The following is a 15,515-nucleotide window of genomic DNA, read 5'->3' on the forward strand; positions in this document are numbered from 1 at the left end:
TGTGACATGCCTTCTGGAATACTATCAGTACAGATTGTTACCAAGAGAGAGGGTTTTGGTTTTGTTTTTTTATTCTTGCTATTTTCTACCTACCAGCTAATATATTCTACAGAAGCAATGCAAAGCAAGATTTTGGTTGAGGAACTGGTATAAACTAAATTCATGGTATAGTAAAATAACCTTTTTTTTTTTTTTTTTTTTTTTTAGTTTGTAGTGTCTCGCTGATCTCATCTCTCCTTGCCCTTAAATGTGAAATGATGAAAGCTGTATGATGTGGTAACTCCTATTCCTCGGTAATTGTCTTTGCTGCATTCCTCCATGAAGTTAGTTTGGCCTTGTACTGTAACATGCCAGTAAACGGAAAGAGTATTTTCCTCAACTCCACCTATATTTCAATTTCCAACTGCAGTCCTGTGAATAATTTAGCTTTCTCCAGAATTACCCCATATGGAAGTTATGAATCTTAAGACCCTTAAAAGACAAAAACCTAATTTAAAAGAGGATAAAGAAGCATCTGCAACAGATCCCCTCTTTCCTCATCACTTGCTAGGCAGCGTAACACAGTGAGAGAAACAATTTTGACCCGCAGTGGTTTGTAGTTGATGTGGAAATATTTAGAGTTAAAACTGTTAGGATTGTTGCAACGGGCTCTAGGTGGCCCTGCTTGAGCAGCGAGGGTGGATGGACCAGATGATGTCCAGAGACATCTTCCAACCTCAACTATTCTGTGTTTATGTGAAGATCCACATCTTAAATGTTTACATGTTCAGATGGGTTAATGGGTTTCTTAAAATGACAACAGCAACACAGGCAGACACTGGCTGCATTTTTCTCTTTGCCTCACAAGCACTGATATATTCCCCCTCCCCGCCCCCCCCGCCCCCGTTACAGGGAAAAAGATATGTCCCTATAATCTCTTAACCTGTGTCCAAGCATTTCTAATGCAAGAGCAACTGCTTTACCCTGTAGTGATATAATGCAACTGAAAGATGTCTTGAGTCATAAGTAGGGGATGAGTTACTTTGGGACAACTGACAGGACTACTGACTGACTTCACGTAAAGATCTTTACACTGCCTGGATGCGTAGCCCATGTTGTCGTGGAGGTAGGAAGGACAGCTGGACCACTGACCTTTTCAGCTTTCAGTGGCATGGGATCAGGAGGGATAAATACCTAAATCATTATCTTATGGTTATAATGCAACGCTGTGAGAAAGAGATGTGGTTTTATGATTGTTCCCACTAAGGAATCTCTCAATAAATTTGGATTTCTTTGAAATCCAGTGTTAAGTCAAGTTCTTTGAGTTCATGATGTTTGATTTCGGAGTATTTTTATAAATTGTCTTTTTCTCTCATAAATATTACCAATCTTTGTATTGACATTGTTTATTTTCTTAGCCTTAAGTTATTTTGCTGATTTATATGTATTATTCTATATAATGTATATACAGTGAGGGAGTGTGTATATATGTTTTTTTATGTACATTAGACAGAAGGAAGAGTGGTGATTTTGCTAATTCTGAACTCTAACCTCCGTAACTATTTGTACTTAGAACACTGTTTCTTGTTTCTCATAAGCTGAGGTCACTACTGTATCTCTTATATCTGCAACAGCTGTCCCTGCTTCTAGACGTTTCAGTTCTTTTTCCAAATGCAATCATTTTGGACCATACCAAATTTGATTTGCTTCCAGTTTAAACCTCACTGGATTGTTAGTTCTCTTATCTTCAGCCATCCTGGGCTGCTATGTTTCCAACATCAACCATTTGTAAAGACAACCCCAAACAAAAGTTTTGGCCGTCTGTGGTCATACTCAGATTAAGCATATATTCAGAAAATTTTACTTTAGAAAGGCATAAACAAGTGTCCACTGGTGCTTTACAGGAATAAAATACTCTCCTGAACTGAATGGAGACTATAAGAGGTTTATAATACGGAGAAGATTTTTTTCTATTGTTGATGCGATTTCTTTCTACTGTTTGTACCGGAAAAAAAGATGAAGAGGGAAGAAATAAGCTTTTGGTAAAAAAAAAAAAAAAAAAAAGAAGCCTTGATGAAGTGTCAAAAAGTCATCAGAAAGGTAAATGGAAAGCTTAACTTCTGTTACAGATTTTTTTTTTAAAGAAGTGTCCCTACAGGAAGACTTTCTCAGGCACTTAATAATATGCATATATACTTAAAATACGTAAGTTTTTCCTCATAAGCTGCATTTACAAAAGAAGGTAAGCAAAAAATGAGACCGCTTTCTATAGTAACTAATATATAGAAGAAAAAGTCTGCCTGTTCTAGATGGATTTGTGTCCGTATGCTCCATTGTACAAAGCAGCTGAAGCATACATTTAAGCTCCTGAGTGAGCATATGAATATTGACCCAGAATATAAATACCAGCTGTTGATGGTGAAAAAACTAAGAATTCCAGGGAATAAATTACTACTGAATTTTTAAATTCATGCTCAGAGTTTGAAGGAAAGAAATATATTTAAAGTTATGCAGTAATTTTTTCCCAGAAGTGTGTTATCTCAAACAGAAATAGTTCACTAAAAGATTAAGACACTTGCCGTACTTCATCTATCCAGATGCCTGCCTGCACAAAAGCTCTTCTCTTACATCAAGGTTCTCTTGCACTTGGAAGGAGCACTGAGGTGAATTTCTTCAAGTCATCTACATCGTGCAAATTTTGTGATTTATTTTTCTAAGCTGGAGGAGACACCTGGAGCAGAGAATTCCAATATCCAGAAAGTGAGAAGACAGAGGGAGAGAGAGAGAGAATGCGCTTTCCCCTTTCCGATCCTAGTACAACTGTGTTCTTCACAAAATTACCTTCCTCTCACTTTGCAAGCCCCTCTTCCCTCAGGGCTATTTGGAGGACAAAATAGCCTGCCTTAACGCTAAGGATTAACCAGGGAAGACTGCATTAGAAAAACGGCAGCCCACCGTCAGAGGAGCGGGGCTAAATCTTGCCTGTATAGAAGGCTTATCACCGCATGCTTGAGATTCAGGAGAGAGCGTGTGGTAGAAGTGATACCTACTGGTGCTTGGGGGAGAGCATGAGGCTTACCCTAACGGAGGCACTGTGCAAGGCCAGCTGAGATGGAAGCCGTTCCCTGCTCCGGCAGAGACCTGGCGCTCCCTCGGTGGGGTGTTACCGGCTGTCTGGCAGCTCCTGTGTTCCTGTAAACCGGGGGCCAGCCTGTGGGCTCGCCTAAGGCTGGAGCCAAAGATGCTTATGGAAGATTTGGCCCCGAGTGTTGAACTCTGCGGAGGATGTTGCCTTTGTGACAAGCGAACGTCTGAGAATTCTGGTGGGAGGCATTCAGCATCAATACGTGCTGGTGGAGCGAGAGGAATGTTTTTTCCACTGCTAGCTGAGCGCGAGACAACACAGGAAAAACGTCAAAAGAGACGCAGCTTATCCATCTCTTTTTGGCTAATCGTTACTTGAATATACACCAAAGAGAGAAGGATTTGGCAGCCAAGAAACCCAGGGAATCAAGAAGTGCTGTGATGGACTGGAAGCCTGGGGCTGTTGTTACATTTCCAACGGCAGCAGGAGATGCTGCTGTATCGATACAAACCTCTTACCGGTAGGTCTTAATGGTGGGCAGATGGACGAGCTGAGGTGTGCCTGTGTGTCTTGGCTTTTCCTGTAGTTATTAAACAAAAAACAAACATATTAAACAAAAAAAAAAGCCCTCAGAAGTGAGTTTTTTGGGGTTTTTTGTTTAGTTTTAATTTGATAGTAAATCAGGTGTTCTGCAGATTAATGTATCGCACTTTTCAAACACCATCTTCATGATACCTGTGTGACCAAACACCCTGTGGAGACATAGTTCTAGCAAACTGTTGAGGTCATATGGCTGAAACACCTCTAAAAGCAGCTTTCATGGAAAGTGATTGAAATTTTCTTAATTTCACATGGCACATGGCAGGATTTGTAGTAGTAACTGCTGGAAAGTCTGGGAAAGTTGTAGGCTGGATTCTTGTGCTTTGGAGTAAAAATTAAAAACTGATAGAGCTGATGGAGTTTGTTGTCCTCATTTGAAATATCACAAAAAGTACTCTTGGCGTTTTTTACATTTTTTCTGTAACCAGCCTAACAATGTAATTTAGGTTTGGTTGTGGTTTTTGGTGGTCCACCCCCTGCCCAGGTGTTCTGAGAACAACGCTACTGAGAGTCTCTAGAAATTTAAGCATTATATATTGAATAAAGGCGATGTTTGGATATACAGATGGTCCACAGTTATCTACCATCGTAATGGAGTGTTTCGCCTTGTTTATGAATTGCCTTGTGTTCAGCATTACCCCTTAATATGAGAGCAACACTGGATAAAGCACATTTTTCTCCCTAAGAGGTAAACTGTTCCTTCAAGGAGCAGGGAGTTGGACTCAGTGATCCCCATGAGTCCCTTTCCAACTTGAGATTACTCTCTCTCTCTCTCTCTCTATATATATATATATATATATATATATATAAAATATATAATCTATGATTCTGTGATTCTATTAAAAACATGTAGCCGGTTACAAAACAATGCAAGACGAGCACAAAAATGTAGGTAATTTAGATAAATGGAACAGGTTAGAGAATAGGTCTCTGAGATTCATTTTTTAAGTAGAAGGAATGCAGAGTTTAAGGCATTTTACCATGGAGCGTGTTTTACGCAGGCCAAGAGAAGGCTATGAAGGGGGTTGGAAGCAGGGATAGTTACTGGTTTGGGTGGAGGGGAAGTAGCTGTATGGGTATAATTGTGTGCAAGGTCTGAGTTCAGGAAGGGTGGTGGTAGAGGTAACATGGTAAAGGCTACAAGAAAGGAAAACGCTACTGCCAAAATTGCTTTAGTCGATGTCAAGGGGAATATTAATGACCCTATTAAAAGGTTGGCGTGCAGAAGAAAGTAGAATGGAGAAAATAAAATTGGTATGTTTTCCATTTGAAGAAGAGAAGGAAAATATGTTTTAAAAAAATAAAGTTGGCAGATCTTGAGATGAGGGCAGATACGTTAGGGAATGTGACCTTCCATTTTAGCTCTGTTGTCTTTTATTTCTAGGCCCCAGGGACACAAGCCCCCATGACAAGTGTCTAAGGAGCTCTCAAGCCCCACAGTTTTACTGGTAGCTAATTTAAATTGAATTTTTTTACGAGTATCATTTGCTAAGGAATTTGAACTGATAACCTTACTCACCCTGCCACCACTGAGTTGGGCCTCATCATAGGGGCCAGGGCCTAGGAGACTCCTAAGAAGACTCCTTGATAGGTCCTGTCCTAAGAAATAAGGGTTTAAGCCGCAGGCAGCTTGGTGACAGGGCTTCCAGCCAGCCAAGGCTGTGCTTGTGTGGGGTGCTCCTGGGGTACACCCCCGAAGACGGAGGGCTGACCTGTGAGATGCTGAAACATGATTTCCCAGGGCAGTGCTCAGGGTTTGATATGCAAGAGCCATGAAAGGCCTGCTGTGTGTGCAGGGGAAGGCAGAGGTAGAAATGGTTGAGGGAAACTACGGATGTTTAGTCTTTAGAAAATTTTGGGGAGTTTTGGGGATTTTTCGGGTTTTGTTTTTCTAAAAACCCCACAACTTCTTACAGGTTTAAGAACGATGATTTCATCCCTTGCCTTTATCTACCTGAATCTACCTTCGTCATTCCTTCATCTACCTTCCAAGAAAGAGGGAAGGACTTTGGAAGACTTTCTAGTGCAAGGACAGGAAAAGCCCTGAACACAGCTCCTGTTGCAGAAGAGCAAGAGAAGATGGGGAAGGTCTTTGCCATTGGCTGTGACTGTCCAAAACTCTCAGGTACAATGAGAACAGTGGGATTTCCAGGAGAAAGAGCAGAAAGCGTTATAAGTGGACGAGCAGCAGGAAGCTGGAAAATGTGAGGTGAAGGAGGGGATGCTCATGAGCGGTGGGGCTGAAGTCCCCATGCATGGAGAATGGTGGCAGGTGCGTGAGGCTTGGCCGTGCCCAGGGTGCTATGGGGGGGTGGCTGGCTGGCACGGGGGTGAACCTGCGCCTGCCCTGGGCCAGGCCGTGCCGGGCTCTGCCTGCTCCATTCATCATGCTTAAACCTCTGGAGCGAGGGTGTGGGAAGCAGCGTAATTGTCACCAATTCTGGTACAGAATTACGGTTTATGGGTTGTGAGGGGTCAGAGTTGGGAAGGGAAGTTGATCGGCAACAAAATTCCTTTACGTGGGTGCTACCAAAACCAGTATTACAAATTGCACGTGCTGGACAGTGTGTCTTGCTTCGGCATTTACTTCTTCGTGCAGGTTGCTGTACCCTTGTCTCTGTGAAATGGAAAGACCAGCGTTCGCTGTCCCAGTTGGGATTGTCCAGGGCTGCTTGTGCTGCCTTTCGAGCCGGAGAATGGGAGGTACAGGCATGCACAGCCTGCTGCTAGAGGGGCGATCTGGGGCACAAAGCGTGGATTTGGACACAATCCCCTCCATCCTGTTCTGTAGTCGGCCTCACGCACAGGGTCTATTTGATCGGTCAGTGCGCTTTATCAACCACGTATGCATTTGTTTTGGAAATACTAGTAGTGTTGTTAGAAGGCCGGTGCCAGAATTTTCAGGCATTGCCTTTTGTAGATACCAGCTGATCCGTTCGCCGGGAGCAGAGCCGGCTTCTCGCCGGTAAACGGGCAGAAGTTAAGTGGCTGCCACGTGGATTTTAACAGGTCATCACCCGTTTCATTCCGTTGCGATTTAAACAATTCAATGGGACACCGAGGCCCCCAACTTCCTCCGGTTTAAAGTAACTCCGCAGTTACTTTACTGGTGAGGCCAGAGGAGACGTGCGAGCCTGAAGCCGGCAGCTCGCCCCGCGCCGCCAGCGCTGCCGGAACGCCCGGCGGCGGGAGCTCAGGCGCTCCGGCGAACGGACCCCGCCGTCCGGGCTGCCCCGGCCCGGCCCTGGGGCCGGGGCCCGCTGCCGCCCCGCGCTGCACGGCGCTCGGCCGCCCCCGCTGCCCGCCGGCCCCGCTCCGCCGCCCGGGCCGCGGCGGGAAGCCAGAGCCGCCCCCCCGGCGGCCGCGGCGGCAGGGAGCGGCCCCCGGCGCGGAGCGGGGGCGGGCGGGGGCGGGGCGGCCGCAGCCCGGTGCCGGGGGGAGCCCGTCCCGGCGTGCGCGGCTCTCGCTGCCCGCCCTCCGCCCGCCGGCCGGCAGCGCCGTTGCGCAGCTCCCGCGGACGGGACGGGACCGGACCCTCGGCCGCGCAGGGCAGCGGGGCCGCGCAGGGCAGCGGGGCCGCGCAGGGCAGCGGGGCCGGGCAGGGCTCGGGGCGGGCGGCGGCGAGGCGAGGCTGGACGGCCGCGGCAGGGGGCGAGGCCGCCCGGGGCTGGCGGCGGGGGGCGGCGGGGGCCCGGGGCGGCGGGGCGCCGCCGCCGGGGCCCGGCGCATGGCGGCGGCGGGGAGCATCACCACGCTGCCGGCGCTGCCCGACGACGGGGGCAGCGGCGCCTTCCCCCCCGGGCACTTCAAGGACCCCAAGCGGCTCTACTGCAAGAACGGCGGCTTCTTCCTGCGCATCAACCCCGACGGCAGGGTGGACGGCGTCCGGGAGAAGAGCGACCCGCACAGTGAGTGTCCCGGGGCCGCGGGGCTCCCCCCGGCCGCCGTCCCGCCCTGCTGGAGCAGCGGCGGGGAGCTCCGCGCACGTACACATGCGGACGCTGGTACCTAAACAGGCGGGTGTATGTTTGAACACCGCCTTGTCCGTCTGCCCGCGGCTGTTGCGGCCGGGGGCAGCCGACCGCACCGGTACCGGCACGGTGGCCCGGGGCGAGCGGCGGTTGGCGTCTCCGCGTTCAACCTGCAGCGGTACAAGAGCTTGTCAGACGCGCCAGGGTTTGCTTAGGTGCTTCGAGGTGCCTGAAGCTGTTTGCACAGCTCTCACGTGGGTGTAATGGCACTTGACTGCTTGACAGGGCAGTGGTAAATGTGTTGCAGAAAGGTAGAAAGAAAATGGGTTTTACCCAGTGGGGATAAGTACTGATGAAGAGAGTACTCTTAGTGTACAAGTACTCTTTGGAACAGAGGTGTAAATCTGTTTGAGAAGCAGAGTTGGTAACAAAGTACTGTCAAAACACCTGTTTGGCTTGAAACATCGCATGGTGTAATACTTTTCTTTGTAACTTGACTAAGGGCGGATAAAATACAGACGAGACAAAACCTGTGGATTCCAGCAGAAGCGGTTGCCCCCTGATGCCTGATCTGAGCGGGGAAGAGCCCCCTGAGCTGGGAGCACAGCCGGTGGGTTGGGTGGCTGGTGCAGCCTGAGCATCCGTGAGCCGAGCTCGGCCGCGGTGCCCGGTGCCCGCTCTCCGGCAGGCAGCCTCGCAGGGAGCCCAAGGCAAGCTGCTGGTTCAAACGCAGGCTGTTCTTTGTCCCAAGAACAAAATGCCTTTTTTGCAAACCTCAGAATATTTTGTAAGTATAAAAACCTCAGTACGGAGGTTTTGCCGAGGTAGCGGCAGGTTTTTGAAATGCCTGCGAGCTGTTTCCTTCCAAACAGGTACAAGGAGTGGCTGTGCTGCTGTGTGTCAGATAGATCATCTCAACACAGATTCCTGGTTTGAGAAAATTTGTTTATGTACAGCGTGTGTGCCTTGTCCGGGCAGTGGTCTGCCTGCAGGCACTTGGCATGAAGAGCAGGTGAAATGTCTTACTGTGATTCTTAGTCAGTTTTGCACCTGTCCTCGGAGTGATAGGTGCACAGATGGGATTGAAGGCAGAGGACAAAGAGAAGGAAGCGAGGAGACAGACCAAATGTTCTTAATATTACTTATGACTTTCTGCTTTGGACATTCACCATTTGCAAAAAAGTGTTTCCAACAATTCCAAAGAAATACTGTGACAGACTGTTCCCAAATAACAGTGTTGCCAAGTTGGGCTTCAGTCTGACCCTGTTCTATTTTGTGACTCCGTGGTAGAAGTAGTGTATGTACAATGGGCTGGAGATACGTGTGGCACAGTATACTTTGTTATTTAATGTAAATATAACAAGTAATATAATAAAGGATTATTATAATAATTCTTTATTAGGCCAGCTAGCATTCTGCGGAAAAGCTGTAGGAAGCTCTCAGACTTGGCCCTGCACGTTTGCATTTCTCTCTTTCTTAGGTACTGGTTTAAAGGGAAGGGTAGTTGACGCTGTGCGCGTATTAATGTGTTTATTGCCAATACAACGCAGTAAATTATTGCATGTGGGCTTTTCAAATGTTGATGCCTAAAGCAAAGCTTTAATTTACCATATAGGTAAGCGGTTCGTTTTTCACACGTACCCGTTGCTTGGTGCGCAGGGTCAGGTCTGTGCTGGAAAGCATGCAGTAACATATTCTGATTGATCTAGCCTTTTGTATTTGGGAAATGTGGGAATTCTGACGAGAAATAAGTTTCGTTAGTCTATCAGACACGTCATCTCACCCCTAGAAGTAGCCTTGAAAATATGCTGGCAATTTGCTGCCAAGGGAGATGATGTCCGGTCGATGACGTTACAAGGCTGAAGCTGGGTCTCCAGGCACTCCCACGGCGGTCGGGGTCTTGCCTCATTCAGCACTCTGCTGTGGGTGGTGAAAAATGCCGGTAGGGGTGCGTGTTGTTCCGTGCTCACCTGGCTGGGCCACGCTGCCCTGAGTGGCGATGGTATTCACCACTGTTGTCTTTTTCATCGCAGGCTCCCCCAGAATCACACCCCCAGCCCCTCCACCCCTCCCATTTTTTTTATTATTCTGCTGGGAAAACTGGTACCAGTTTTATGTTCTTGAGTCCATGTAACGTGCGTTTTCTCTTCCTCTTAAGCCTGATCGATGCTAGAAGTTGTTGAATTGACTTCTTGTGCTGCTTTCCTAGTAGTGAATTTTGTTTGCAGATCTTTCTGGTGTTGGTGGTACTGTCTTACTCTTTCCCTTTCAAGTTTCTCTGTTTTGCGCTACAGCTTTATTTTTGCTGTCATTTCTTTCTGGCTCTCCATTTTGTCTCTACTTTTTCTTCTCTGCCTCTTCAGTACTATCTTTCCCCTTTCCTTTGGCACTTACCTGTCTGGAGCCCCACTATTTTCCTGCCCTTTTTCCTCTGGAGTGAATCGTAGCCACAGGTAAAGGAAAACCTGAGTTATAAATGACTGACGTGGCTTCTGCCCTCTGCTGCCAAAAGTCAGCTGCTGGGGAGCTCCTCCGGTGCCCGTCAGCTTGGCGCTCTCCGGGCATCTGCAGAAAATCCCGATGTTTAAAAAGAGCAGTTTGTAGGTGTGGGACAGCTGGAGGTGGCACAGGACAGCCACCACGCCTGCGCTGCTCCCTTGTTCCCTGCTCTCCTGCTCTCGTTATCCGACAGCTCTTTGGTTTTGTTATTGTGCTGGTTGGGTTTTTTTTTTTCTCCTTTTTTTTTTTTATTTTTTTTATTTTTCCGGGAAGAACTCTAGTTCTGAGAAGTAGAGAAATCAGTATTGGAAGCATCGGTGAGGCAAGTTGCTATGGCATTACGTGGTTCCCATCCTTAGCATCTTTGTTGTAAATGCGTCATTTGATACAAATCCGCACGATGCTGAACTCTGACCGGGTGAATGCTGCTCTGTGGCAGTCCCTGTGAAATCTTGTGGTATGCCTGGCAGGTCCCGTTGGCATGGCAGATGGCAATAAATCTTGGACAACATGAGGACACTTTAAAAAAGAAATTAACAAAGAAAATACACACCTCCAGATAACTCATGGTGTTTTTCTGACTTCAGTAAAAGGTTTTGTAAGATGCTTTTGAGAAAAGAAATAAAATGGCTGCAGAAAATTTGATTTAGAAACCTAAGGAAAGAACAATTCAGAGAGATTCTTGTGGTAGCTGCTATTCTTATGAATTAATTATACTAAATAACATTTGATTAGCACATCCTCATTTTTACTTTTAAAGGAAGTTCTTATTTTAGCAGGCAAATTACTATCTTCTTATGTTTCAGATCAAAGTAATACTGTAAACAAGTTTCCGTGATTCATGTCCTTTTGTCATCCACCCCGTTGTCCCCCCCTGCCTCTTGTCCTGAGGGATGGCTCGTTCGAAGTGTGTGGTCTGCTTTATGTCACGGCCCCGAGAGTTTGGACTTTTTTACACTCACCCCGTTCACCTTGGTTTATTCATAATTGTGTCGTTAGTGAAACTGGGAACAAGTTGAGGTCTCGTGTGCTGGAGGATTGGAATCGTATGATTCACGCAGCTGAAAACCAGGACGATAAGTCTTACGTGGTCAGCATTGCCACATCTGATGTGTGTTGTACAGGGACTTCAGTGAAGTGCCCTTTTGGACAAGCCCTGGGGATTTCTGTGGAGTTTTTTCCCTTGAAGAGGTGTATTTCAGACAAAGAAGGAACAGAAGGCGCTTTCTTAGAGTGTTGTTGTTTAAAGCAAAACAAAAAAACACGTCTAGGTGGTGGTTGTTGTTGATCGACAACTTCCGATTTATGTCTTGGAAAACGTAGAAAGAACACAGATTTTTTGGAAAAGCTTTTATAAACTCTCCGGAGGTGTTTGCCTCCAAGAGGCTACAGTGCTGGCGAGGGGGAAGAGCAAGGGGAATGGAAAGGGAACGCTGATCCGTACACTTCAGAAAATGTCGAATAGCACAGCTGGTTCCCTTCACAGTTTCCCTCCCCGAGGAATGGTTGGCATTTATGTATTTCCATAATTTCTCAAGCGGCTTTATTTCTTGGTGAGCGTAAACCAAGGTGTCCAAGGAATCCCAAGCCATTCTCGTCCCCTCGTTAATGAGGTGACAAGGCTCCAGCCTGTCACTCAGGATTCAGCAGCGTGAGCTTTGGTCAGCCCTGTGGATGTCTGAAATACTTTCCTGCTCAGTGCCTGGCTGCTCTTCCAAAAAATACCTGAAGAAAATGTAAAACAGGGTAATGGTTGTCCAGGAAAATTTCTTCTTAGAAAAGTTCCTTTCAGGAGTGGTTGTTAATGTTATGATTTTTCCTTGTATCATACACAATATGCAAATGGTTATGCTGTCAATGTTTTTAAAAGACTGTATTGAAGCACATGCAGACTTCTAAAGCATACCAGCTTAGTCAAGATAGAAATCTGGTGGCTGTTCACGCGAATGGACGAAAACTTAGCTGTGATTCTCAAAGAAAAATTTGAGCACATGTCCAAAAGTGTTTTGGTATGAAGGTTCAGGACCTGCTGCTTAGTTTTTTGCGCATGTGTAAGTTATTCGGGACTCAGAAGGTATCCTCTCCCATGTCAGTGTCCCACGGACGTGGCTGGAGCTGTTGACAGGGCATCCATCCTGTTTCAAATCTTAGCACCAGGTGAGAATTGACTTGGGTTTTTGTTTGTTGCTGTGGTTTTTTTTTAAACCTGGCCCTAAACATTTGAATATATCGCTTCTACCCACATCCTTCTGAAAACAGAATCTTTTTGCATTACTTTTGATCTGTTGCACAGACCTTAATTGGTTTGCCAAATACTAATGCTTGGCAACACAGAAATGCCTCCCAGCTCTCAGATGTAGCTGGTTTTAGGGAACGAGGTAGCAAGAGAGCCCCCATGCAAAACCGTTGAGAATATGCTTCCTTTTGTGTCTTTTGCTTATTTTGTCATAGAAACACCATCATACTGTTTTCTGCATGGCCCTGCAAGGTAAATTAACAAAACGAGGGACAGACCACCTGTTGGCTGGGCAGGCTGAGGGCAGGTGCTGTTCAGGGGAGGATGCTCTCTCATCTGTCGTCACGTCTGCTTGTCCTCTAACCCACCCTGAAGGTGCATGACCGAGTAGGGGGTACGTACGCTCAGAAGATGGAGTAAGGGGGCTGTCGATGGATGTGGAGGGTTCCCAGGGCACCGCCATCCACAGGTACACTCGAGGGCAGGGTTTAGCTCTTAAATGTCCTCACAGGCTTTAGAAATCAGGAGTGTTACAGGTACTTACGTATTCTTGTTTACAGAAAAAATAGTCCAATTCCTGCTTAGCCATTGCACAGCCATAGCTGAATGAGTAAGGCAAATACAGATAACATACAGTAGTTTGACGCCACACGGTGAAATTAGGGGATAGTCACATAAATGCAGATTCTTGCAAAAGCTGTCTTTATGACCCCCTTAGTGGTTAGATTAAAACTTTTGGTAAAAACTGCAGTGCTGCATGTATGACAGTTAGTGAAGTCAAAATGAAGACTGGGGTGTTTGTCGTCTTGATAAGATTAAGCCGCGTATTCCTGAATCGCTCATCGTGAAAATGAGACCAAGTGGCTGCTGGTGGGTTTTATTTGGCCAGTAAATATTTGAAATGTGTGCAGTTGGTTCTAAGAAAAAGTTTATCCAGTGGTGGAGGTATATTTGTAAGCATTTTACTTCTGGTGTACTGTGTTAGTAACTTTTTTAAGATACGGTATCTTCTGACATACTAGATGAAGAGCCTAAATTGCAGTTATTAAAACCTGTGGGTTTGGGTTTTTCTCCACCTCCCCCCTCTTTTTTTTTTTAAAAAAAAGTGTTTGATGTATATTACTGAAGAGTTTTAAAAGTTCAGATGAATCTGCTGTCATACAGGCAGGTTCAGGTTCTATATTGTGTAATAAAAGCAAGAGAAGTGCCAAGTGCACAGACCATTGAATAGGCAAAAAGAGATGTAGCACTGGTTTCAGCATTTGAATTAACAGTCATGGGGTTCAAAAGATGCTTGAAGATAAACCCAGAAAAATGTCCTCTTCTCGTGTTCAGTTTCCACAGAATACATACACCTGTCATATTTTCTGAAAGAAAGGGAACCTGTTCCACTGCAGTTTTTGGGGCAGAATTCTGTTTAATTGCCCTTCAATTAAGTAGCGTCTCAACCAGAATTTAAAATAATTTTTTCAGTGACGCTTTGTTTCTGTAAGTTTTTCCCAGCTGCCTTTGATTACATATATGGTAAGTAGTTTTAAAAAATAATTATTCAGTGGTTTCTGTATACTTACAGTTGCCAGCACACAGAAGTGAAACATGTAATGAGTTTCTTCAAGAGTTTTTCCCCAAACTTAATATTTTTTTATCTTTTCTTCCTTTTTATTTCCCAGAAAAGTATTTTTCTGATATTTCCTCATTTGTTCAAGCAGTTTGAACTAAATCCATTAATCCATCCGTAACTTCTGATGTGAACAAGAGGAGACTGATTTATTTTTTTATTATTATGTTTTTTAGTGCTCTTGAGAGCGTTGCACTGGCATCGCTGACCGTCTGTTGCTTCAAACTACTTGAGAGGTGATTGATTGTACTAAACTGGTTAATGACCCTAGAAACAATTAGGCTTCTTGACTGTTGGTGGCAGCATGTTTAGTGTAATTATCTGGTAAAACCAAAATGGACTGCATAACCTTAATGCAATCCAGTTTTGAAGTAAGGGTTATCCTGAGAATGTTCAAGTCACTGTTACTGAAAAAAGTACGTACTTGTGTGAAATTTGTGAATTGCATATCTATATGAGATGGTATTTGAAATGTTTATGGCGTGACTTTTGAAGCCTAAAAGTTGGTAATGAGATGAGTTTTGGTTCTGATGGAGAATTAATAGCCTTTACTTCTGTTAGTATCTGTGTAAGATGCAACTCTCTCATCGTTTGTCATTTTCAGTAGTGTGTTTTGTGGCAGTGTATGGGTAAACTTAGTTCCCGTCTGCCTCGTCTGCTGCCTCCTGACTTTTCAGTAAAAATATTTAGAGGGTGACTCTCTGGAGTGCTGGTGGCATTTCAGGATCATTCCCATGTAGTTTTTTGTTTGTTCAGGGTAGGGCCAGATTTTGACTGGAGCCTGATATGATCGTCAGAGAATATAAATGAGATGATGTCTACAGAGCTGGGTGGAGGTCGTCTTGCACAAACTGTCATGGTACACTTCTGGTTGAGTGATCCTGTACGAACGTATCACTCATGTTTGACTTTTAGAGCTTGAAACCACACTGCTTGGGTGATTCAAAGGAGAAAGATACTAAAGGTACTAGGAAAGGGCAAAGCAGGAGCTGGGCTCCGTAGCCGTTTTCAGTGGCAGTGTGGTGAAATCATGCTCTTGTATTGTGGAGCTTGTTAGCGTGCCTCTTGCCTTCTAATGAGACTTCAGTAGATTGCATAAAGCACCAACCATTAGGGTTCCAGCTGGAATGTGCAAGTCACAAAATCCTGGTGCTTATGGCTATGAAATACTGCATGGTGGTGTGTTTTGTTAAAGCGAGGATAGATACCAGCTGTGCTACAGCTTGAAAGTATTTGCAGTCTGTTTCTTGGCTCTTTTCTTTCTACTCCAAGGCTGACCCATGGTGCCTGATGTCCATCTGCAAACTTTTAGTGTGCCGATGTGTTTTATTTGACATTCTGTTGCCATTCGGTGGCGGTGTAGCTCTGGGGGTTATTTTTGCTGATGAATGATGTTCTTAACATACTAGGAGTGTGTAAGCATCATAGCATCTCAGTCTGTGCTTGGTGGACCTTTTTTTTTGGAAGTGTCTATAGCATCTCTTGGGACTGGCACAGTTTCTTTTGGCAGACTGTCTTTTCTAGGTG

General features: G+C 45.5%; 1 protein-coding gene across 2 annotated transcripts in view; it reads left to right on the forward strand.

Annotated features, from left to right (window-relative positions):
• Window positions 1–1,423: 1,423 nt before the first annotated feature.
• Window positions 1,424–15,515, forward strand: part of FGF2 (fibroblast growth factor 2) — a 40,211-nt gene continuing 26,119 nt past the window's right edge. The window contains exons 1-2 of one of the 2 annotated variants that reach the window (XM_055700740.1): window positions 1,424–3,584; window positions 5,581–5,789. In XM_055700740.1, coding sequence (XP_055556715.1) covers window positions 3,505–3,584; window positions 5,581–5,789 — 289 coding nt within the window. In that variant the 5' untranslated portion in view covers window positions 1,424–3,504. Of the gene's footprint in view, window positions 3,585–5,580; window positions 5,790–7,297; window positions 7,573–15,515 lie in introns of those variants that run through there. The other variant, XM_055700741.1, reaches the window with a different exon arrangement.

This window comes from Falco cherrug, chromosome 1, assembly GCF_023634085.1.
Source record: "Falco cherrug isolate bFalChe1 chromosome 1, bFalChe1.pri, whole genome shotgun sequence".
Lineage (NCBI taxonomy): Eukaryota > Metazoa > Chordata > Aves > Falconiformes > Falconidae > Falco > Falco cherrug.